Source organism: Lepisosteus platostomus, chromosome 9 (genome assembly GCF_059453375.1).
Source record: "Lepisosteus platostomus isolate fLepPlt1 chromosome 9, fLepPlt1.hap1, whole genome shotgun sequence".
NCBI classification, from domain to species: Eukaryota; Metazoa; Chordata; class Actinopteri; order Semionotiformes; family Lepisosteidae; genus Lepisosteus; species Lepisosteus platostomus.
Genome location: NC_142619.1, coordinates 21,828,074 through 21,853,116, shown reverse-complemented (window position 1 = coordinate 21,853,116; position 25,043 = coordinate 21,828,074). Strand labels below are relative to the sequence as shown.

The 25,043-nt window shown below is 34.5% G+C and overlaps 1 protein-coding gene across 1 annotated transcript in view; it reads right to left on the bottom strand.

The window, feature by feature from the left end:
- Positions 1-9,788: 9,788 nt before the first annotated feature.
- Positions 9,789-25,043, bottom strand: part of LOC148654638 (solute carrier family 23 member 2) — a 60,295-nt gene continuing 45,040 nt past the window's right edge. The window contains exons 11-12 of the mRNA XM_088647185.1: positions 14,789-14,884; positions 9,789-9,976 (exon numbers count right to left, since the gene is read on the bottom strand). Of these exons, the coding sequence (XP_088503311.1) occupies positions 9,789-9,976; positions 14,789-14,884 (284 nt within the window). The remainder of the gene's footprint in view (positions 9,977-14,788; positions 14,885-25,043) is intronic.

The following is a 25,043-nucleotide window of genomic DNA, read 5'->3' as shown; positions in this document are numbered from 1 at the left end:
GTCGCACTATAATTGCGACAAACTGTCGGCTCCTTTTTCTCCTCCTTGAGAGTCTTTTTACCTCCCATTTGCAGCACTCGCACTTTTGCATACATGCTTCACAAGTTATTAAATAAAATTATCTCCACTCTCCGTATTACCAGGAAAGCACAGTTGTACATTCTTGGCAACATCAGGTTTTAACCCACTCTGGTAAATTTGTTTTATTACTGTGGAAGTGTCTTCATTCACTTCCTTTTCATTGGCTAACCCCGAGTATACTATCCATAAAGTTATAACCCTTTCTGTAAAATCTGAAACATCCTCAGTTTCCTTCTGCTGACATGCTGTTACTTTTCTCCAATCTGTTTTTGGTAGGTAATGCTCTTTCACAAATCTTTGCTTTTTGCTTTTTCTGCATATATAACTTTGTTTCATTTCAGTTAATTATTTGTTAAACTTCTGCCTTTGCACCTGATTCTATTTGACTGTTTCATCCTGGTTCTGTCCATGTTCCATTAGACAGACCATATTTCATTTTCAACTTTTCTTCGACATCTTTTAACTTCCTCTTCTCTGATACCCAGTCTGAAACCTCCGTTAGCTTGTCTCTACACCAACTCATCTTAGACCTTTATTAAGATGACTATCGCATAACAAAGCCACTCTGGCTCTAAGTTTACCACACGAAACGGGCAGAACGCTATCCCAGACAATTCCTCAACCCCGAGTCGCAAACAACAACGCAAACCACTGAAGTCCTGGCTTTACTGTGCAGCCCCACACTGTACGGGCGGAACGCTATCCCAGCAATTCCTCTATCTCAACCCGATAGGCAAAACTCACTGGAACCACTGAAGTCCTGGATTTACCGCGTGTCCCTAGTGCACTCTACTAAACGACTCTTTTCTCACAACCCCAGACCTTTTGTTCTTTACTGTCCATCCCAAATGTCTTCCCTGCTGCTTTAGAGACCTCACACCATATACAAATATCTATTTCTGTAATACAACATGGTGTTTGTACTCCATGATTATGTGGTGAATTATAGCTGACATCATATACTTTGCATGCAAAAGCCAAATTGCACCGCATGTCTCAGTGCTTTAGCATGTCTGGGCAAGTGTAGTTATCCCTAAACTGATACTTGGCATTATCATGGACAGATGGCATACTTGAGGGGGTTCATGATAAATCAGAACAGTGTGATTTGTTTTGCATTTGAATAGTCTTGTTATCTTTTTTTTATTAAAACACCCTTTTTTACTAAGAGACCCTTGTTGGCATATATGTTTTTAGTGAACAAGCATTCACATGTGTAGACATTTAACAGTTTATTTTGGTCAAGGGTTAGTTTGAATCAAGATTAAAAAAAAAAACATAAAATGGGCTCATTGGTTTAAAAAGAATGGTATTATCTGAGAATTTAGCTTGTATAATGGAAAATCATTCTAGGCAAAAATAATATTTTTACATCTCTTGAAATGACTGTTTCTGGATTTTCTTATTGTTTCTTTGCATTTCTTGGATGTAAGCAGTGTTAAAACTTAATAAATAAATTATATTTATATATTTTGAAGTCTTTTGGACTAGCCTTCGAATGGAATGTTTAAGTGGGTAAGTAATTAGAGCAAGACTTGGCTTTAATCTGCTTGTCTGTAGAAACAGCCTTGCCATGATGGTGAAGCTTTTGCAAATCCCCATTAGGTGGGCACAGTGGAGAGAGGAGGAAAGGTTGTTGTAAGGTGTTCACTGCATATTTTTATACTTTGTCAGTCATAGTCAAGGTTTAGTTATTGCTCTTGAATTTTAATATATAAACTCCATTTAAAACAAATGTTTACAAAAAAGAATTTAGCAAAACTAGTAGGAAAAGGCACAAATTACCATTGTAAGATTTTTGTAAATATTTATTAGAATAGACAAATTTACAATTTAAGAAAAACAGATTATTGTGTGGTACATATAATGTGGCACTAAATTGTTGTACTGTCCAATTATACACCCGTGATTATTTCCCAATTATAATTGTGTATTTTACTGTGGGCTACAGTATTATTTCACACTGTTTTATTAGTATTTACTATTGTTTTATAATTGTATGCACAGCTGTACCTAGGATCTTTATAAGCTTTGCATTAGGATATTGATGCATCTCCTTTAAGGTTCTGACTTCGGCCAAGTGCAATCTTACTGGAAGCTGCACATTATTGCTTAGTATTTGTGCCAACTACTGTAGTTAATCTCATGTTATTTCTTATGTCTTATCTTGCCACTTTCTTCGGCTGGCACATAATGCTATTTTCATTTAATATTACAGTAAACAGTCTAAAGCAATCAGTTATCTTGTTTTCATCACTATTTTAATTAAAATTGTTAAACTATAACCAGGCGGATGCACTCTTCCAGTTACAGAAGTAACATAGTCACCCTCTGAAATCTAGGCAGTACAAAACTCTGCCACAGCACATCTTGTGTTGCAGTGGAATTCTCTGCTGAATGTGCGTGGCACCGTGTGGCTTTGGGATAGCTACAGTAGCTACCATGATTGAATACTGGCAGGGATAGAATAAAACTGCTGTATATAACTGCTGTCATGTAGAATTATTCTGTGGTGGAGAAACTGGTCTTTTGGCATGGCGGTTTTCTACTGTTTAGGAAGGGGTGCCGTGCATTTTAGAATTCAATCCTGGCAGGGGCAGGAAGAGCTGCACATATTACATGACTGTATTTTGATATTGACCTCCTTACCTTAACTGCCTACAGGTATTTAAGAAAGAAGTACAGAACTTGCTTTCCTTACACTTTCTCTTACTATTACTCTCATTTTACTATTACTCACCATCTTACTATTACTGTCTTAGCCATACAGTATGTCTAAGTGTCATGAGGCTATGTCTGTTTTTAATCCACACACATGGACCCCTTTCTGAAGATCTAGATACACTGTCAAAAGCTATACTTGTGACAAAACAAAATTCTTCAGAAATAAATCAATTTATATTTTCATGCTTCCCAGTCTCCTTATTTCTTTTTTATATATACTTATATGATCAAGTTTCCAAACTGAAAAACATTCTGCTAATGGCTTATAATGTTACATTATGATGCTACAATTCAAGGACCTACAATTAACTTAATTTTAAAGTATTTTCACAGGATACATGTGTCAGACTGGGAGATTCAGAATAGAGCAGAGAGGCTGCAACAGGAGAAAAAATACAGTGCTCACAAGATAGTAAAGAAATGAAAATATGTGATGTTGCTAGTAAGGTTACCAGCACAAATAGAAAAGGAAATTAATGTTTTATTTCAGGATGGGATATGTTGCAATCTCCTGGGAATTCTGGGACTATTCTATGATCCTGAGAACAGCTTTGGCAAAAACAAAGAGGTGCTGTTGGGTTTGAGCTGATATAAGGGTAAAAACATAAAGTATATCAGGTGCCAAACATGTACTGTACATGGTTAGACACCAGTACAATTAAATAGAAGTATACACATAGGATGTACAGTACAGTGGCCAGAACCTGTTTACCACAATCATAGGTTTTTCAAATGATTGGGATATGGAAAAGAAGGTCAAATTTAAGTGGCTTGTTCAGGAGAATTTATTATTCTCTGGCCTAACAACAAATAATTCTTTAGAAGTATTTTTTGTCAGGTCAATGCGTTGCTTTCTTCATAATTTGCTGCAAACGTTTTGCACCATGGGAAATCAGGATAACTACAAATCCCCCCCCCCCCCCCACACACTCTTCCTTTTTTACTAAATTGTATAGCAGCAAATGATACTTAAACTTTAAGATAAAACACACAAGGCAGATCCAATTAATATAATGAAGTAGGTAGCTGCATCTGCATGTGTAAGCTGCAAAGTAACAAGTAAAGGTTTATTCCATGCTGAAAAGAGAAGAAAAGAAAAAGAAAACTTTTTGGCTGTGGAGCCTTCTACGGGTGTGACTTCTTCGAACTTCATCCACAGCCAAACCATTGTATTCCTTTTCTTCTGTTATCAGCATAGAATAAACCTTTACTTGTTCCAATTAATATAATGTTTTCAATGAATTACAATTTCAGTTGTCATTTTTTCCTTAAATTTAAAAGGAAAGTATGCTCAACAGAAAATACATTGCACTTGAACTAGGGAATAACTATTAATGTGCTTAATATTCTTAAACATTTTTGTATTTTAATTAATATTAATATTTTCTATATTAATCAATATTATCAGATTAATATTTTTAAAGTGTCGATTCAGTGTGCAAACATTTAAGTTATAGGAACTTTAAATTACATCTGTGGGTATCACAGTCATGAGTAATGTTTTTATGTAAGGGTATAGAAGCTTGTTTACCATGAAATTAAAATTAAATAATTTTCCATTCAGAGGCAAGTACTGTATAAGAGAGTGAAGCTTATTAAATTTACAGCTGCTATGCAAAGTGTTTGTTTTCAGAAAAAAAAAATTGAGTTTGAGTCTCTCCTGAGGGTAGACAGCTGCAGACAGAGAGGTTTATACAGCAAGCAGTATTGAGAGGACTGCCAGAAGAGAGGACATATACAGTACCTGTGTCTATATTTAACAGATGTTTTATAGAATCAGAAACGTAATATTGTGCTTTAAACTCAAAGGATATGGATATGGGGCAGCATGTCACATTCCTGAGAATCTTTTGGAAAGTATATGGTCTTTCAAATGTGTTTTTACCAAATTTCACTACATAATGTTACACCAGGGCAGGCGGCGGCTTGCAGCCCTTGTTTGCACTGGGAGACAACATCATTCTCACAAGGGATCACCAGCTCTCCCGTGGAGCTGAGGACTTGAGCTGGGTGCCTCTCGGTCTGGCCCTCCCCCAACCAAGCAGGTACTGTACCCAATTGCCCAATCATCAATCTACTATTCATTCCCAAGAAGCCACTTTTGAAGTGCTCCGAAATTGAATCCTCTTAGAAGATCAGCTCCCTGCGCATCAGTCTGACCACAGACAGTGTTCCTGACACTTCACCTACGAGTGCCTGCTTCTCCTCCAGTACCTGATGAGGGCGCCTGTACCTTGAAGCACTACCAGATATTCCAAGTGGCTTTTTATAGCCTGCCTTTTAAGAAGCTGTCTTCCTTTTGCAGGACTCAGCCTTTGCTCCCCTTTGCCCTTTTGTATTTTAGTTGATTATGTGCACCTGCCCTCTGTTTGTCCCTCATTATTAAAGCCTGGCGCTCTCGATATTCCTGGCTCAGCATTGGAAGATGGATGCTTGGAAGCCAGCCTACGAGCAGGTCAAGGAGAGGCCCAATACCATAGGCTTTATCACGGCGTCCTGACTATCTGAGTCTGGGGCTCGGAGCATCTGGCCTTGTTATCCTGTTTTTATCTTCCTGGTTCCTTGTTCCCGTTCTGGATCCCGTTCTGGATTTTAACCTTGTCTGTCTTGGATGGATCACATGGTTCCTGGATTTTGGACTGCACCCCAGATTTCCCGTTTTGAACTTCCCTGGACTTGTTGCTTTCGCCACGCCCCCCGAGCACCGGATCACCTTAGTCACGCCTCCCTATCTGTCAACCCGTCGTATCCTGTTGATCCTTTCCCTGATGCTCTTCTCCACTTACTTCTGGATTATATCATATGCATAGGGTCCTGAACTACACTTTGCGGGAGCCTGGACTGGCTCCTGTTACAAGCCTTCCCTTTAATTCACCAAAAACACCTGAAGACCCATGAGGTTAAGCACTTTGGGTATAGCCACTAACCCCCCACATCTGCCTGCATCTGCCATGAGACTTGCCATGTTGTAACACAACAGGTGTATAAATAGCAAATGGGAAACGCAGGTATAATTGCTTTTCCAATCATGAGAACACTATTTTCCCACTAATAATATCATTATGCATGCGAGAAGTGTTTGAGTGTTTGATTATATTTTTCACCACTATATAAGAAAATATAAGAAGGCTAAGAACAAAAATATGAATCCTGATTATGGGGAGGAGAATATGGTTTAATCTTGTGAGTATTAATGGATGAAGACATTCATAGAGGTACAGACCAATGTTAGTGTTAGATCCCAGTGTGTGTTCTGTGTGTGTTTTTTTCTGTTATGTCCACACTGCTGACCCTTGATTGTTCTCCCTTCCCCATTGGCTCACCATTACACCACACTTTCAGTATGACGTCATCATCAATTAGCTCTCAGCCAATTATATCTTATTCAGCATATAACATGGAGGTTTTCATTAAGGAGAGGCCTTTCGTTTGACTTCGGTCCCATTTGGTTTTGATTATCGCATCGCATCGCATCGCATCGCATCGCATCGCATCGCATCGCATCGCATCGCATCGCATCGCATCGCATCGCATCGCATCGCATCGCATCGCATCGCATCGCTTCTGGTTATTGCTTCGTTGGTTTGTTTTGTTTTGCTTTGTGTGTGTGTATATTTTTGTATAGCTTCGGCTTTGTTGTTTTGTTGGTTTTCTGTTAGTTTCTTTGTACTTTCGTTTGTTTGTGTGTTTATCCTGGTTTTGCCATAACCATGCCCTAACATGTAATATGTTCAACCTTTGTGTTCTTTTTTACCCAGTTCCTGTTGATTACTCTTGTTCTCCCTTATTTGTATTCCTGGTTCACTTGTGTTTTTGTGTGAACTTCTGTGTATAAGGTTAGTTTAGGTTGTTGGGTACACTTTACACACTTAGTTGATTTTGTATTAGTACACTAGTTTAGTATGGGTGAGTGCCATTTGTCTAAGGTGTTGAAGATGCCAAAGACTGTGTGTTTCTGGTTTTCTTTTGTAGTCAGGTTAGCTTTACTTCACCTTCCTAGCCAGCTCCATTTTGTTTATTTTCTTTTCTTTGGCACCACTCTAGTTCCTTACCCTTATCACGCTTCCTAGTCCCTCACCAAAACCCACCTGCTTCCAAAAGAATTATCTTAAATGTTACACCCCTTTACCCCTAGACACTTGGGGTCGTAACAGTTAGTGATTATTTAGGATATATGAAATCTAGAACTGCACTGAAAGCCCTTAAGATTGAATACACATTTTTGTGTTAGGGTACTCACCCACTAGGTAATAATACAAACTGTACTATTATGAGAAGAAAGCTTCAGTTTATGTAGTTTCTGATACAGGAATGCTGAATGTTCAGTTAAAATGTGACGGATTCAAAATCTATACAAAGCTGGTGCAATGTTGAGGGTGATACTTTTCATACTATTTTTATAATACACTTATAATTATAGTTAATTATAGTAATTTTATGTTCAATTAGTCCTGTAAGCACAAGCGAGGCTTTACTTTGCTAATGCTGAATATTTATAACTGTTTCAAGGGACAAATATAGTATGATATGGAAAACTAAGTGATTACTCATGATCAGTTCATTATATAATAGTGCTGACTACTGACTTATTTTGTGTAGAATGCAGGTAGACTAGTGCCCCCACATGTACTGGATACTGGAAAGTTTGTTTCTAGATGACTGGGAATACCCTGATCTTTGGATTGAGATTGAATGTAAACACTGTAGATGAAAGTATGTGCAGCATCCATTTCTTTCAATACTGTATTCTGAGGCTTTGCTGTTGTGGGTTTGTGACTGTGTTCCTCAGTCTAGCTGCCCTTTTGTGCTGTGTGTTTGGTATCCCTGGAAGGAACCCTCTTCTGAAAGCATGTGGGGCTGTGTGGATGCATGTGGCATTTGTCTCTGAATGGTGCCAGTTCATGGTTTGAGAATGCTGAAGCCTTTGCCCCTTCAATAAAGGGAAATTGAATCTATTATGTTGGTCAGCTATTTGATCGATCCCACAATTCCTTGAAAGGATTAAAACTGAAACACAACACTAAAATTGATATATACTGTATATTCTAATATATAGTCTGAAATAGACAAATGCTGCATATCATCTGCTGAAACAGTAGCAGTGACAAGCCAGATCATTCAAAAAGACTTTTGTGGTTGTATTAAATGTACTGTAAAACCCACTTTTGTGCTCTTTCCCTTAATACTACAGCTTCTCACCAAAACTGTCATTCCAAACAGCCTAGATATACAGTAACAGCATTCCAAAAAGCTTGCATCTAAAATGTTTGCTGCCCCACATCACATACGTAAAAATTGCATTATATTTAAATCTATATTTATTCCGCAGCTGTTTTTCTGTAACTCAGTATTGCATTTAGGAAACTATAATTATGAACATTTGTTTCAGTTTATAGAAAAACAAATATAGTAAAAAAATATTTTAGCCAGGAATCATAATCTTTACCAGCATAATTACATTTTTAAGGGAGATGCAAACATCATGAACTTTTTTGATGTTCTGTCTACGCTAAACACTAAGTACTAAGTAGATCAATTTAGTCTGTAAGTTAATTAAATAAATTTGTTAAGAAAGGATGTGTTCATGGTAGGAGTCTCATTGACGTAAACTTTAAAATCTGCGCAAATCTATTACAAAATGCGATTGTCAACTGAAATTACAAACACGTAAAAAAACCTTGATGTGGCCAGATGTGATGCAATTTGAGTTTTTAACTGTCTGGAATTTAAAAAAATCACTAATTTCAGTAACAAGTATTTTGGTAATTAATTCGAATTTGGTAATTAATTTCTTCTGTAATTCATTCCCAATTCCCAAAATGTGATTACATAACTGCCTATAACATCTGTGGAAAAGTCTTTTTATTTATTTTATCTGGTTAGCACAACCATAACAAATACACCACAAGGAAGAAAAAATTCAAAAGAAAGGTACACAAAAAAACAAGGGAAATTGATTAGGTTCACAAGAAATCAAGTGTTGATCAAGCTTCAAATAGCAGTTAAAGTTATTGTCACATTTTCTTTGCCCTAAAAACACAAAAAAAGTGTTCAATTGCAAGATTAAATGGAGGTTAAAAAATTACCAGTTCAGTTACATATTCCGTTTTTACTCATGTGTAATTAACACATTATGAGCTCCAGGGTCATGTTTTATGTGTCACATGTGGCCTTTGGCATAACTGATGGCAGTGTCAGATAAACTGTTTCAGATGTTCTTCTTTCCCACAACAGTAGTCTTGAAACTCTTCAAAAGGATTTCTAAAATACCAATAGCTGCATATTAAGACACTCAGACACTCTTTTTAGATGCTATCATATACATTAATGAAGGTTCTATTATAATGTATATCCAGAAAAATGTACTTGAAAGTAATTTGTGCAATCTTTAAAAAATACTGAGCTTTTTATTTGCCCCCTTACTTGTCCAATTTTTTAATTGGTTGTGTGTCTGCATGCCTAAAATAATTGGAATAAATTGAAAAGTGCCTTAAAAAGGATATACTTAACAATAATTAGTACACTTAAGAACTACATAAACTGTATGTCTGGAAAGCATACTGAAATATTTAAATTAATATTTGTTTGGCTTAAATACACGTTTGTAAATTGGAAGGAAAATGTAACCGCGTATATTTACAAGCTAATTTAATTTATAAAGCTAACTGATTCTTAATTTAAGTATTATTTAATTAATTGATTGATGTAACTTAAAAAGTCATATTTTTTCAAGATCTAAACAATATAGATAGGTTTTCAAGGTGTTAACTGAAATTAATACAGTACAGTTGATAAACGAATGAAGTTCAGACAGACAAAATACACATTTGAACCAAAACCCTTAAGCAACTGGTTTCTTATAGCTCAATACTACCAGCATTGGAATAAAGACTGTTTTAAAAGGAAAAGACCTAGCAAACAATTACAACATGATAAAAGAGTCCAAAACTTGATATACAAAGAATGAAGGGGATGATTTTATTCTAATTTCTTGTCCTTTGTTCAGCAGTCCTATATGTTTGAAGGAAGGGAATATGCTGGGCACACTTCAGCTTGTGGAGGTATTCATTGCAGAATGGAATGTCATAGCAAGATAGGTCTTTTCTGCCTCCTCCACTGTTCTGGTATATTTGTTCACGCCAAGCTTTAATCCCTCTTTCCTTTTCTGTGCCTGAAACACATTTTAAATGAAAAACAGATGATGAGGCATTATGCATTTTACAGATGAAGCTTCAATACCATGTTTAAATACATAATGGTTTCATTAAATGTAATTATATCACCTAAGAGCTTTATTTTTGTTCACAAGTATTAATATCAAAGGTAGCTTCCAGTGCGGATTCAGTATTTCATGTGCTTCAAAATTCAATCCAAATAACATGTAGCATCTCTCTCCTTCAGGAAGTGGAATGAAGGTTCCAAAGGTCTTTTCCCCTATTCTGTGTAATACTTTTAACCAGGGCCTGAAAATCCATCTTTAAGTGCACAATCACAGGTTTAGAAATGCAGATGAACATCTGTCTGTGAGGGACAGTTCTTTTTTACTCATTGGATCCTGAAGTTGATGAAGCTCTTGAAGTTAAAAAACATTATTGGACAGTTTTATTATGTACAGATTTGTGTATCCTAGTAACAGTTACTTTGACATAATTCCAGAGAGACGGGAAAAGTGGAGCTGTAGAACTACAGTATATATATTTAAAAAAAATATTCGGTTTAAGGAAAAAATATCTTTATTTATACAGGTCAGTTTTATTAAGAATTGTTTTAAAGGTATGTTTGGAGTATGCTGTAGATTACCAATTGCATCTATTGATTGTATTTCAACTATGAATAAGAATTAATGTGTGAAAGGAGCAAAAGTTGATATGGGACATTTCAACTTTCCCAAAAAAGACACGAAAGACCTACAGTAATATCAGAAGCAGAAAGTAAAATGGCAAACATTGTTAATGATAGCTTTCTTGGCTAGATTATCAGAGCACCTAAAATAGGAAATTGTCTTGTCTTTTCAATCAAGAAAGAGTAAAACAAACAGTAATGAGAAGATAAACAGGGAGCTATGTTCATAATATGGTGTGCATTGAATTATGTTGTAAAACTTTACAGATTTAGTGCAAATCAAATGATTACAATTTTCAGAAAAAAGACTTTGAAGAAATGAGACATAGTTTAAAAGAACTAAAATGAGAAGCATAGACATGAAATCTGTAGAAAATGGATGGCAGCAATTTAACAAATTCTGTGTATAGAACAAAATGTAGAACAGAGAGTTAATTAATGCTAAAAACAGTCAAAAAGGAAAAACATAAGTTAAAATGAAAAAACTTTCTAAGATATTTAAAAAAACATCAGGTTTCAGTTTAAGAAAAAGAGTATAAGGAACTGCAAGCACAGGTAGAAAGAATAAAACTTGAACTTAGGAATATTACACTGGGAGCTAAAATAAATTACTTATTGCAGTCCAACAACAGTCATCCCATGAAGAATGAAGTACGTTATTCAAGACAAAAATGCGAAAGAAAAAAGAAATGCCTTATGTACAAAATTGATATTTCACTCAGGTGTTCTCTAAGGAAAGAGTCAATAATATGCAAACAGGCAAAAGAAGAAATTGTTGTACACTTGTTTTTTTCCCAAAGGGAGTTGAAGTGTCATCATTTGGTCATTGAGGCCCTTTGGAAGATTAGCGAGTTTTGGAACAATGTGGGAATGCAAAAGTATTAGTCTAGAAAAGGCAGAAGTTGTTAAGATACAAGAAGAACTAAAGATAAATAAATTCCTAGATTTGGTCATTACAAATTACACTCAAGGAAATAAAAGATTCTGAAGCCACTGACAAAACATTGTCATCAGTGTCTTAAATCATCAGTGATACTTAGGAACTGGAGACTTTTTAAAGTAATATATACATAAAAAGTGTGAGAAAACTTACTCAAGTACTAAAAGAACAATATGTCTGACTTCTATTGGTCATAAATTTATGGACAAAAAATTAACTAAACTTGAGGTTCTATATATGGAAATAATATCCTAGGAAATATTCAACATGGATTCAGGAAAAGTAGGCCTTACCTGACTTACTTGTTAGAGTTCTTTGAACAAGCAACAACAGTAATGGACACACAAGAAACATATGATGTAATATTTATAGATTTTTTGTACAAATTGTACATGGTAAGCATTCATGGAAATGTTTTTGAGAATTGTTTTTTTAAACAGAAAACAATGCATACAGGTAATTGAGGAGTACTTAAATTGGGGTACAGATTGGAGAACCACAAAAATCTGTACTATAGTAGGACTGCTAATGTATTTAATTTATATCAGTGATCTACTGTATATTCTGGTATAGGGTAGTTAAAATTAGTAAAGTTTTTGGATGATACCATATTAGAGAGATTATAAAACATTGCAGAAGTGTAGACAGAAAATGAACTTCAAAAGATTTTGAAACAATTCAAGATTGAACAAACACCTGGGAGGTGACATTTAACGCAGACAGGGTTTAATGAGGGCTTAGTTTTGCATGTTTTTGCATGGTTTTGCATGTAGGCAGCAAAAACAAACAATAAATACAAAATGGGGAACACTGAGATCTTAAAGAAAATATCTTGTATATATATTCTAAAGATTATAAAGGGACATTATAGAATATTCAAAATCCTCCAAGGCACTGAAATAGTCAACCCAGCAGACTTTTCATAGAATGAAACAGGGGACAACAAAACTGAAACTATCCAGAAGATTATTTAAATCCAATTAAAAGAAGGACTTCTTTAGCCAAATGTGTTTGGGAGTATGGAACAATCTACACAGCCATGTCAGTATCCTGGCCTCTGTAAAAAAAAAAACAGATGATGAACAGATGGACAATATTATCATATTATATTATATATTGTACTGCTACCAACCAAAGGGGCCAAGGAACCAACAGCTTTCTCTCATTTGTGGCCTTTCTTGTCTTCTTATACATATGTTATCTTCCATTTTCTGTTTTTTTACAAATGGTTCTGGTGACTTTGCTTAATCTTCTCCCTTTTCCTTCGTGATGGAATGCCAAAATAAATCTGATTATAAAGCATTTTTAAAACTGGCACACACAACAAGTCAAGTTCATGGGTGACAGTAGCGTTTCCCTTTATTTTACTTCCTTCCTTTATTCATAGAACTGAGACAAAAGGCAATTCCCAGCAGCTACGTTTCTTGGAACTCTTTTACCAATCACTAATCACTAATGTTTATAGGCTTGCAAAATGGAAAAGAGGCACTGTCTCTTAATAAAACAAATCATGACGAAACACCATTTTATTGCTAGTTCATGTGGTCAGTATGTTATTCAAGTCTAAATCCTTATTATAATATAATTAATATAAAGAGCATTTTTTAAAATATAATAATTAGGAATAATTGAATTTATAAAATCTTTTTATCACAAAAAGCTTTACATATACGAGAGGGCTCACTTCAACCACTGAAGTGCAGTGAATAAAAAGGGTGATGTGTAGCACCCATTATGTGCCAGCAGACACACTGCAGAGAATATCAGACAAGAAGGGAATTGCTTCACCAGTTGTTCTACTGGAGATACACAATAAGACCAAATTGTATTTATTGCTAAACTCCTATGTTATAGTATCACTGGTCATCATACTTGGGTGTTAATTTGGAAATTCTGGACCTGGGAACAGTGTCACCTACTGGTCCACCAATATCATTTACAGCAGCAAACGTGACAAGATCAAGCTAGAAGGTGGTGTCTGTAGTATGTGTTGAATATCACTTGCAGTCATTAAGAAAAAATATAAGACAGTGCAAAAAGACCTGGGGTCTTATTTTGTCATTTTTGTGTTTCCCTTACTGTATATAAAAGAGCAGCATTTATCTTAGACCATGCTTCAAAAGATCTTGACTATAACAGTAAGAAGACATTCTATCCTTAGCTTCCCTAAACACATTTTGCCAGAACTCACTGAAACTACTAGGTATATTACAATAAATTAAAAAACCCTTCAGTTCATAGCCTGAATTAAAAATAATTTAATTTATATTTTCATTTATTAAATTAGATATTTTAATATACTGTAGGCTGTGAAAGGGGTATAATTTTTAAATTGAATAGACTGTGGGTTTTGGTATTATTGCAAAAAAAAATGTTTTTCTTTTTGCTATATATATCTTTGCTAATATCTATTTTTTACATTACTTCTGCTGATCTCTGTGCATGTGCTCTTTGAGTTGTACCTTGCTTACTTCTCTCTGTTTGTCTTGGCAAAACCCAGAGACACATAAAATACAGGTGATTGTAGGGTTATTACACAACCATAAATTACTGTAATGAACCCAAGTGATGAAGTAGAAGGATTCTATGCAGACAAGAGAGAGAATAGAGGAAGAAACAACACAGGTGTCCAAACCGAATCAACAGGCGGGTTCGTGGTCAAGAGCAAAGGTAAGTTCCAAAAGCCGAATGTGGTCGTACAAAAGAGGTTCTCAAAAAGGAGCAAGGTAGCAGCTCTCTAGGAGAGAAATCAATACAGAGCAGCGAGTAGAGAGTTTCAAGGGTTTAAATAGAGCTGAGTGCAGAATGGTACAGCAGGTGGTGATAGTTTAACATGTACAGTGGCGCTTGTTGTCATTATTCCATTGCTGGAACTGGTTAGCTTGTTTGTGGGTCGATCTCTGATGACTGGCGGTCGTGACGTTTACTGTGATTCACACAACAAACAAACTTTTGTAAAACATTATTTTACATCTTACTTTACATTAAATTTGATTCATTATTTACATAAAACTAACTAATATATATGACAACTACAGTATATGGTATAATGAACACAATGTATACACATACATGTCATTTGTTGTTATTGGTTAAATATGAAAAATGTATTGTTAAATATTTTAATTACAAAGGTTTACCTCAGGCCACTTCTAAATTATTCAAGCCCAGACTTTTAAATGAAAAAATATTGAACTTTACCTGGTATGGTATTATCCAAAATAAATCCAAAGAATCCACCAATAAACATATGTGTTGTGAAGAGAACCATTATAACTTGGTCAAGTTCTTCAATTCCTGAAAAAGAAAGTAGAAACAACTTCATATTGTTCACAGTTTTATAAAGAGGAGTCCTGGGTTTCAGTCAAAACTATTTATGAGTGATCTTCAAATTCAAAGAAAAAAGTAAAAAGAAGTGAATAGATAATGTGAAAGAATGGAACAGTTGCAATTGCTTAATCATTTAAACCCTTTGCTGTAGCAAATGTTAACACAACATAGGTGCACAAAATTACCTTAATGGCCCACACCTTCAGATGAGTGTGCATGAATAGTAGTTTTTAGGGTTTATATGATAGAGATTCAACAATGAAGCCCTAGGAGCTTTCAAAACATCTCTTGCTGAAAAGCACAGATCAAGAAAAGAGAATAACACATTTCAAAGAATCAAAATAACTTTTTGAATGTGGTGAAGTTGATCATTAAGAAGTGAAAGACACCCACACAGTCACTAAATCCTCCAAAATGAGCAGCCAAGCAAGGAGGAAACTGGAAAAAGATGCCCCCGTGTGGCCAGTGGCAACTTTGAAACAGTTACAGAGTTCAGTGGCAGAGGCAGGAAAAAATGTCCATGGGTCAACAATATCTCAAAAAAGGGATGGAACAGAAAAATAAACATCTCAAATCCTGCATGGGGTTTGAACAAAAGGCTTTGTGGTCTGACAAAACAAAATAGTTTTTTTTGTCTAAATGCCATCTTAGTGTTACATCTGATGCAAACCCAACATAGTACATTATTCAGTCGACACCATTTCTACTCAGTAAAAATTCCTGAGGTGAAGCCTAATGAGAATACTTGAACATTACTGTCCATGAGCAAACACCAAGCAAACTAAGAGCCTGAAAAAATTGTGTCAATAAGAATGAGCATACAATGCACCAAGCCTGCCAGAGGTGTTTTAATCAAATATTGAGTTCTCAGGTGTCAATATTTATGCAATCAACATATTACATTTTTTCTCTTTAGTTTAAATATAACTTATTTTACCAATAAAAGACTTCAGTTTAGGTTTTTCATTAAATATTATTAAATTATTATTGTATATACTGTATACATGTATATACATGTTTGAAGACAATATTTTTTAAAAACTGCATAACCTACCATGATTAAAATACATTTAAACATTTACATTTATAGTATCTTCATTTGAAAGCATTCATAAATAGAAAAATATGCTTAATGAAATCAGTGAAACCAACTGTAATTAATTTAATTTAAAAAAATCAAATGTCAAGTTTTTTGTAAATTGTAAACAGAACCATTTGAAAATCAAGAAATGGGTTTAATTTCTGAAGGAGCTATGACATTCTGTTTATTTTACGTTATTTAAACAAGTGAATGATTAAATTTGAGACAAAGGGTAATATGTGTGAACTCAACAAACAAAAAAGCAAGAGATGCACAAGAAAACATTTTATATATGTTAACAGGAGATTACTACTACCACACGATTAGAAAGGAGATTATGGTTTAAGTAATCTCAACCTCAGGAAACCAGACAATTCCCATCAATGGCAGATAAGCTTTACAGGGCAGAAGCAAGATGACCTCAGACTTACTAAGGATAAGCTGTTTTCAATGCATAATCCCAATGCATTTCTTTTAATTAGTTTTTCCAAATTGGAAGATATGAACAACTGTTTACACTGTGTTTACATCACAGTAAAAAATATATATATATACTGTGTATTTTTTATACCGGTACATTCTGTATAGCAATGTGTGACCTTGCACAGATTTATGACTAACTATCCATTTGTAAATCTTGAAATATGATTTTATTGTGTACTGATGGCATTACATGTGGCTAATATTTTCCACCACTTTTGTTTAAGACATTAAAATAACATTCATTACAACCTAAAAATGATTATAAACAAGAAGCCGTTTGGCCTGTTTAGCTCATTTAATAGTCTGTAGCTTATTGATCCAAGGATCTTGTGAATCATTTTTTCTTTTATAAACCCAATATGCATCAACATCTGGCCATACTCCCATAACCCTTTGTGTTGAGAAAATTCCTGTTCTTATATTAAAGTACAATTTCTAGTAGTTTCCTATTGTGTCCATTGCTATATTTTCCATTCTTTATTCTGAAGAAATTCACTGTCCTAAAACATATATTATTATTATCATATAAATAATAATATGACAACATTTTCTTTGCAAAACTATTTTAAATCCTTGGAAACAAGCCGTAGAACAAACCATATTTGGTGATATTTATTAGGGAACTGGCTGCACAAAGCAACTAAGCAACTGCAAAAAATAAATAGAGCAAAAATGCATTGCTGAAGACATGGTGTGTCACAGAAGGCTTCAGCTTTCTCAGACACTTTTAGCACCCTTTTAACAGCAATGGCTTTCTGTACTGGAGCAATGGATTAAACCTGAATGAGAAGGGTAAAAATCAGCTTAGGGGTAGAATCAAGAGAATTTTGATGAAATTGGTAATCTGGACTGGAAAGGTATGAGAATCTGAAGAGAAAAACACAAGGAAGGTAAATATGGAGTAGGTGCCAAGTGTATGTGCAATACTTATATAATAATAAACTATAGTAGACTCGCATTTCACGCCAAATATTGTTATGCAAATGTGTGTATTTGGAGATAAAAAAAAAGAAAAATCAAACAAAGCAGAAATGGCCATTTCAATCTGGCACAGCACACACCTGAGCTACACTTTGGGAACTAGTCCTATAGCACACTGGTGCTTTCTTTATTAGTTCTTTCTTTTTGGGGTAGTTTCACCCTAGTAAAACAAAAACTAGTTTGGAGGGAAAAGAAACAAGTATGAAGTTGACAACTCTCAAACCATCTGGTTAGATAGAATAGAGATGAGCTTATCATCATTGTCTTTATTATACTAATCTGCACACTCCTTTCATATTCATCATCACTAGGAGATTATAATGAGTGTTCCCTACATTTTATTATTATTCGTTCTTAAGCTATTTTATATACTGTACAGAACTGTATTTCATAATACTTCTAACTACACACATAGATATATTACACTAACGATTGAGTTTACTTGTTTAAGGGAGGGGAATAGGAGGGTCTAAAGGGGCGTTCTTTCAATTGTATATGTGATTTTGAGAACATATGTCCTACAGTATGTCAGGAATCCAACCACTGAGTAAAACACAAGTCTACTATACATAATGTTTTAAAACACCTTTAAAAGCAACCATCCTAGAGAGTTTTAGAACATCTTATATGCATGTATGACTGTACAAAAATTAAAAATGACAAATGTGAAAACCCCAAAATCTAGAAGTTTAAACAATCACAAAAACAAAAGATTTAGTCTTTTCTAGCATAAACAGCATCAACTAAAGGCCCTGCCACTCAGTGTAGAGAGAAAGTAGGAAAACATAGTCAAACAAAATTAACTAAGTGAGGTTCACATGGAGGGGAATAAATACATAGCATAACAGCTTTATATTAAACATCAGTGCCATGTAAGATCATTAATAATAAGCAGAGATACAAATCCATATTTTGCACTTTGGGATGAAACTCAAAACACTGTGCTGCCATCTGACAAGATTACAGCATTAGTTTTTCATAACTTATGAGAGGAGTCAAATAACATGACTCCAGTCTTAAGACACAAAAATAAATAGTTTCAACTTAAAAGGGTAAAAAAATTGAATCAGTTGCAACTCAGAGCTTACATAATGAAAAAAGACAGAGGATCATCAGGGATTTTATGTTGAAATACATTACTCTGGTTAATCACAATAAAGAATGTACATACAACACACAGAAATAAAGCATAAGACGAGATAGTAGACCGAAAGAGAAACCAGAAAGGTGGGACACAGAAAACAGACAGGGAAAGAGGGAACAGAATTATTCTAGCTGAGAGGACCTTTATCTGATCAGTCTTGGAGACCAGTTTCTGATTAAGTTAATGTTTTTAGCACAAAGGGTTAGATACCCTTTTACTTTTATAGAACAATTGTAGGAAGAGAGATTTAGCACATATTCTGTTAAATTAGGATGCATGGTATTTCTCTTGCTGGTCTGTTTGGGCATTAAAAGGGATGTCAAGTTACAAGGTTAGCATTTTGAACTTTCTGGTCTTAAGAACATACAGATGCAACCAATCAAAATGCTCATCAAAACCTGTTGCTTTAGTAAGATAGGTGCACTATGGCGTGTTATGATTCAGAATGCCGAATCATATTGCCCAATGAATATTTGCTGCTCTAAGAAGATTGATAGGTGGCACCTGTGGTGTGTTAGATAGAAATGGTTTAAATATAAGATATTAATTGTAAGATTATGGTAGTTACTCAGAATATTATTGCTCTGAATACTGGCAAGCGAAAGGGGCATGTAAAAAAATTAAGCTGATTCACTGCAAACTACACACCTTTGCCAACATTTCATTTGTATTAACATTTTCTCACATTTTAGTTAAGAAGTTTATCATACTTGTGTAAAAAATCATTACTCTCTATTGAATCTGTAATATTTGAACACCATAACTAGAGTGAATGAAAAACAGAAGACATAATTAACCAGTAATATTATAAAACAAAAAATACTTAATCACAAAAAAAAATTAAATTAAATAAAACAAAGCAGACGAGAGTACATTTCTTGGCAACTTTGTAATAATATGGATATAGTAATAATATTACTTAATAATATTTGTTAAGTAATAATATGGATAAAAATCCTAAAAAAATCTTTCCTCTTATAACACAAACATTAACAAAATAGGTGTTCAAGTGAAGTAAAAATCTAAAATATGAGCAGTGAGATTTCTATACTTCTGTTGTTAGGATAATGGAACAGGTGAATGGAGTTTGTACACATTAGAGTTTTGTTAGTAGTACAGATTAAAATGAATGAAATTTTATTTGTGTAGCAAATATGTCTACTTTTATCACGGTTGGCTGCTAAGACTACTTCAGAATTATGGCCCTTTCCCCTTTTGTTTATTCTTTTTTTTTGTTATAAAAGAAAAGAGAAAAACATAATGCTAGTAAGTGTTCTGACTTGTTCTGGCCGCACCAGTACCATGAGAAACCACCTCAAGGAAAGTGGCGGTTTAAAATGTGTATTCTGTAAAACAATGAAGTTGAGGTTTGTACATGACTTGTTTACAACCTATAAAAGTTAATTTAATGTCATTGCTCCTTGTGTCTTTTGTATTTGATCAATATGATCCTGATCTTTTTATGCTCATTTTATTAATGATTCAGACATAAAAATAAAATTAAGCAACTTTTCACATGTAACAAAATACAAAAAGATTAAATATTGACATTGCAAACTCCTTATACAGTGCATATGTTATATACTGTATAAAGAACTCCTGTATTTGTATTTCTTTTCCATTTTAAACACCTTTTCTCAACAATGTCTAGTTAATATTCAAAGTCTAGGTACTGTAATTGTCTCTGTGAGGTACATTTCGGATTTTGAGACCTTTCATATTTGAACACTTGGGCTTAATGGCTTTTGCCTGTTTGCAGTTTGTTCCAGCACTGCAATTGTGACAGAAATAAATAAACACATTTGTTTTTGATGATAGTTCCAGTGTGTTTACCCCAAAACCAAAGTCTTCATAAAACAAATGGCTGTGGGAGCCTAGACCCAATATATGCAATCAAATTGTGAAAACTGAATCTAGTCTAGTCTGGCAACTTTTTTCCACTATTACATTTTTCCCTGTAAAGTTGTATTAAGTCCATTTAATTTGAATGTTTGTGAAGTGAGATTGTTTGTTATAGAACCACATCCATAAAACAAACAGATAATATATCTCTTTGATAAGTGCCAAACTCAACTCAAATGTCAACTTTGCCCCAATCACTCAAGATAACTCCCTTTTCTTTTCCTTTTTGTGATTTCACCAGATATTTTGTTTCTCTTACTCTATCTATTTCTTCAACTTCTTATATGTTTTCCCTTTATATCTGGTTTAGCCCCCTCCCATAATGTTAGAGGTATGTTGGAACAGCTGAATCTCAAGAGTGTCCTCTAGAGCCACTAGAGGGCATCTTAGGGATGCTCAAGAGCAGGGGTTTCAACATGCAGCCATCTGTTCAGCCCACAAGGCAATTGCAGTCAGAGCCGTGAGGAAGGATTCAATTTATGTTTTGTCTGAGCCTGCATAACTCGCACACGATGCGGGTGCCCTTGGCAATGTTACTGTAACAGTTTTGCATACACAGCACTCCCTGTGGTTCACAATGTCTATCGCAGTGCCCTTATAATGTCAAGCATGTATTTAAACAGTCTATGCATGATATGTCTCTGCATGATAACAGTGGAAAAAAATGACAAGTTGAGACCTGTGTACTTTCTCTGAAACTTTACTTTTTTTTTTTACTTTACTTTAGATTTTTAACCATAATAATAATGGCCTATAATTATGTGATTCAATCAAAGAAAAGTAATATGTGGTTAAGGAGAAGTTTCTTTGTAGAAATGAATTGAAAGTAATTGTGCTTGGCTTGTACAAGTAAGACTAACGAGCAATAGCAATAATTGTAGAATTGCAACAATTTTGCTATTGTTATATTGCTGATATCTAGGAAATGAAAAGTACCTCACGTTTTCAATGTTTCTTTATGTCATGTAATGTCCCTTGAACTTTGCCTTTTGCCAATCCTGTTTTGCACATAAAAACACAAGCTCTGCTATTTATGAAATAAGGCATGCTTCTTCACACTTACAGTATCAGCACATGCAATGTTGGCCTTATCAGTCTCTTAAACAGAGTTTACAGGTAATAACTAACAGTAATCACTCATATCAGAGCCTGTACAACTTGCTTTTCAGACCTTCAGCAACTGATATACAGTTTATCAGCACATTCCCCCAGTTGACAAAGGTAATGGGTTTCTAAATTAGCTGTCAAAGGTGTTAAAATGTAATATAACGGAAAATGAAATCCCATTACTTCATAAATATAAGCTCAAACCCCTTTTGCAAAGTATAGAAAATTGCTCAGTATTACTTATTGTCACCTTAACAGTAATGATCTTTCAAAATAAGAACACTATTGCATGTTTATGATAAAGAACCCATTATATTTCGTACAGTGGTCTACAAGACAAAATATATAAAATTTGTGTTTAGTATGTTTAGCACACCAAGGTTGAAGGTAAATTAAATGTCTTTCAACCACTCACTTTTTGAAGTTCTATATATTTCTATGTTTTTACTATCATGGGACATGCTTCCTTACTTTCTTTGCTTTTAACACACCTGGAAAGTACTGGAAGTACTTCCCAATAGGTGCTGAATACAGTAAGCACATTAATCTCATGCTCTTTCACACTTTTCATTTTTCACTGTTAAAACCCATAAGTATTTTAATTTTTTTATTTTCATAATTATTGATATTATAGTATTAAAGGCTATGTCAAAACCTAAAAGTCACCCCAACTGTGTTGCCTCCATTTACTTAGGAAAATCCAGGATTGTCCTCTGTCTCCCCTCCTTTTTGCATTTGCATTTGAGCATTTGGCACTATTGTTACACAATATGCAATTGATTAATGTTATGGATCATGGGGACATGGAGTAGAAGGTATCTTTATATACAGATGACCTCTTGTTGTAGGTATCAAGACCATCTGTTTTCATCCCTAATATTTTATTTTCAAATAGTTTGTTTCAGGGTATAAACTGAATCTGCACAAAACTGAGCTACAACCTATTAATAATAATAATAATAATAATAATAATAATAATAATAATAATAATAATAATAATAATAATAATAATAATTGCTTACACTTATATAGCACTCTTCTGGACACTCCACTCAAAGGGCTTTACAGGTAATAGGGACTCACCTCCCCCACCACCAATGTGCAGCCCCACCTAGATGATGCGATGGCAGCCATAGTTCACTAGAACGCTCACTACACACCAGGTATTAGTGGGGAGGAGAGCAGAGTAATGAAGCTAATTCATAGATTAATTAGATTAATTAATTAATGCAGCTGCTGATGAGTTACATCGCTCAATGTTCCCATTCAAGGCTGCAAGAGTGGGGAATACTTGCCTAGGTATAGGTAGGTGTGTATATATACAGTACAATTATTCAAGAATCTTTTCTTCATAAAACTTTTTTTACTAGATCAGATAAAAAAAGCCACCTAGTCAAATCTTCTCCTTTCAGGTTAATATAAAGATTAATATACAGTACCTCCCAGATTTTTTGTTTTTCTGGGAATCCCGTCTTCCTAAACGTGTTTTGACAACTGTTGATTCACATACTGTATATCCTCGTTCATATGGAATAACAAGACTGTAAATGCAAATCTTTTCTAGAGAGACTTAAACTGATAGGGGCGTGGTATTGTCCAATTTTCAGTTCTTTTATTGAGCTGCATAACCGCTGTATTAAGTACTGGTTAATACCATTTACAACATTCAAGGTAAACGTGGTACAATATTGAGGCAAGCGCATGTACAGTAATCATCCTTTACTGCTGACACTGATCTGCACACCCCTTCCTCTCGCAGTCACTCAGTACATCTTTAACCCTGTAGGTTGCTGCTACTACTACTAGAACTTGGACCCAGTTTAGAAGAATTTTGGTTTCTGATCATTTTCCATCACTTCCCCAATTTCAATGAATCACACTTTTCTACCATCCTTGTTAGATTTTGCCTTCCACACTTGGCATACTGTATCAGGGGTCTGAGATGCCTGAGGGACCTGTTTGTTGACACATGTTTTCGTTCATTGAATCAGCTCTCTTTCAAATTCAATTTCCTTTACGGGTACAGAGCCACCCGCATTGCTTACAGTCTTGTTTGGCATCTTCATGGCAAAACATCATTCTGAAATGCTGGCTAGCACTTCTCTGTTGGCTCAATGTCTCATTTTAAGGAGCTGGAAAAGGACTACTCCCCTCTTGCATGCACACTGGATCAGAGACATACTGTAATACACTTTATTAAGCTGGAAAAAAGTAGACTTGCATTGAAGGGTTCCACCAAGAGGTTTTACCCTGTTTGGAGATAGTTTCTTATTTACAGTACATTAATGAGCTAGCTCTTTCAGATTCTGAAGATGTATCCTAAGTATCACAACTGTAAGCAGCTGAGTGTTTTGTTTCTTTCATATTTGTGATTATGATTTTCTTATGCTTATTTAATTTTTAGTGTGTTTTTTCTTTGATTATTTATATTAATTACTGCTTCATATTTGTTTTTGGTTTTAATTTTTTAGGTTGATTGCCCACATATTTACAACTGTGCCTTTCTGCATATTTTCACAGGGTGTAGAGGGGAGGGAGTTCTAGAGTAAGTAATTTAGGGGAATGATAACTTAGACATTTTGTTAAGCTGATTGTATTATTACTCTTACAAAACTTAGTAAAAACACGTTTTATAGTAGTATAAAGACTAGGTATATAATTTATTATATATTTATTATTATATTACATTTATTTAGTTTATTTACTGTATTTTATTTTATAAAGTTGTGTACTGCAATCACAACTTTTACATTTTGATATAATCCAGGCTAATACTAAAAAAAAACATACTCAAAAAGTAATAATTACATTTTATTAAAATATCAAAAACACAAATCAGTACAGATAAATAATACTATATAATGACTGTGCCTATTTATTGTATTATTGTATTGCATTGTGTTATGGCCTCCTTGAAGTACATTAATATCAAATCTGGCATTTCATGGCAAATGTTTAAGATACCCCTGCTCTAGAGAGAGGATAACTGTAAACATTCCTACAAGGTTTTAAGAGAGTAAAGTGAAGAAGCTGGTTCACATTACATTTTTCAATATGCATTATACAGTAAGTACAGAAAGTTTAGTCTTTTGATGAGATCAGACCAGTCTTATCTCATGGTGAGACCAGTCTTGCAGACTTGCATTAATACACTTTCCCCAATTTTGAGTTGACATCTTATTTGCTATAATTACACTGTTTAAGGGTGGTTCCTTAGTTCCTATAAACCAGGGGTGGGGAACGTCCTGAAATCATTTGGTCTGGCCCTGCCAAGGCAACCGCAGGCTCAGAGCCTGGCGATAATTCGATAACGATAATTATCGCAATATAATTTTCCTCGATATAATTTTAACGTTTGATAAATGTTCATGCTTTACGCATGATAAGCGTAAATTGTGAATAAAACTTTCCATTGCTCTTTATCTGTT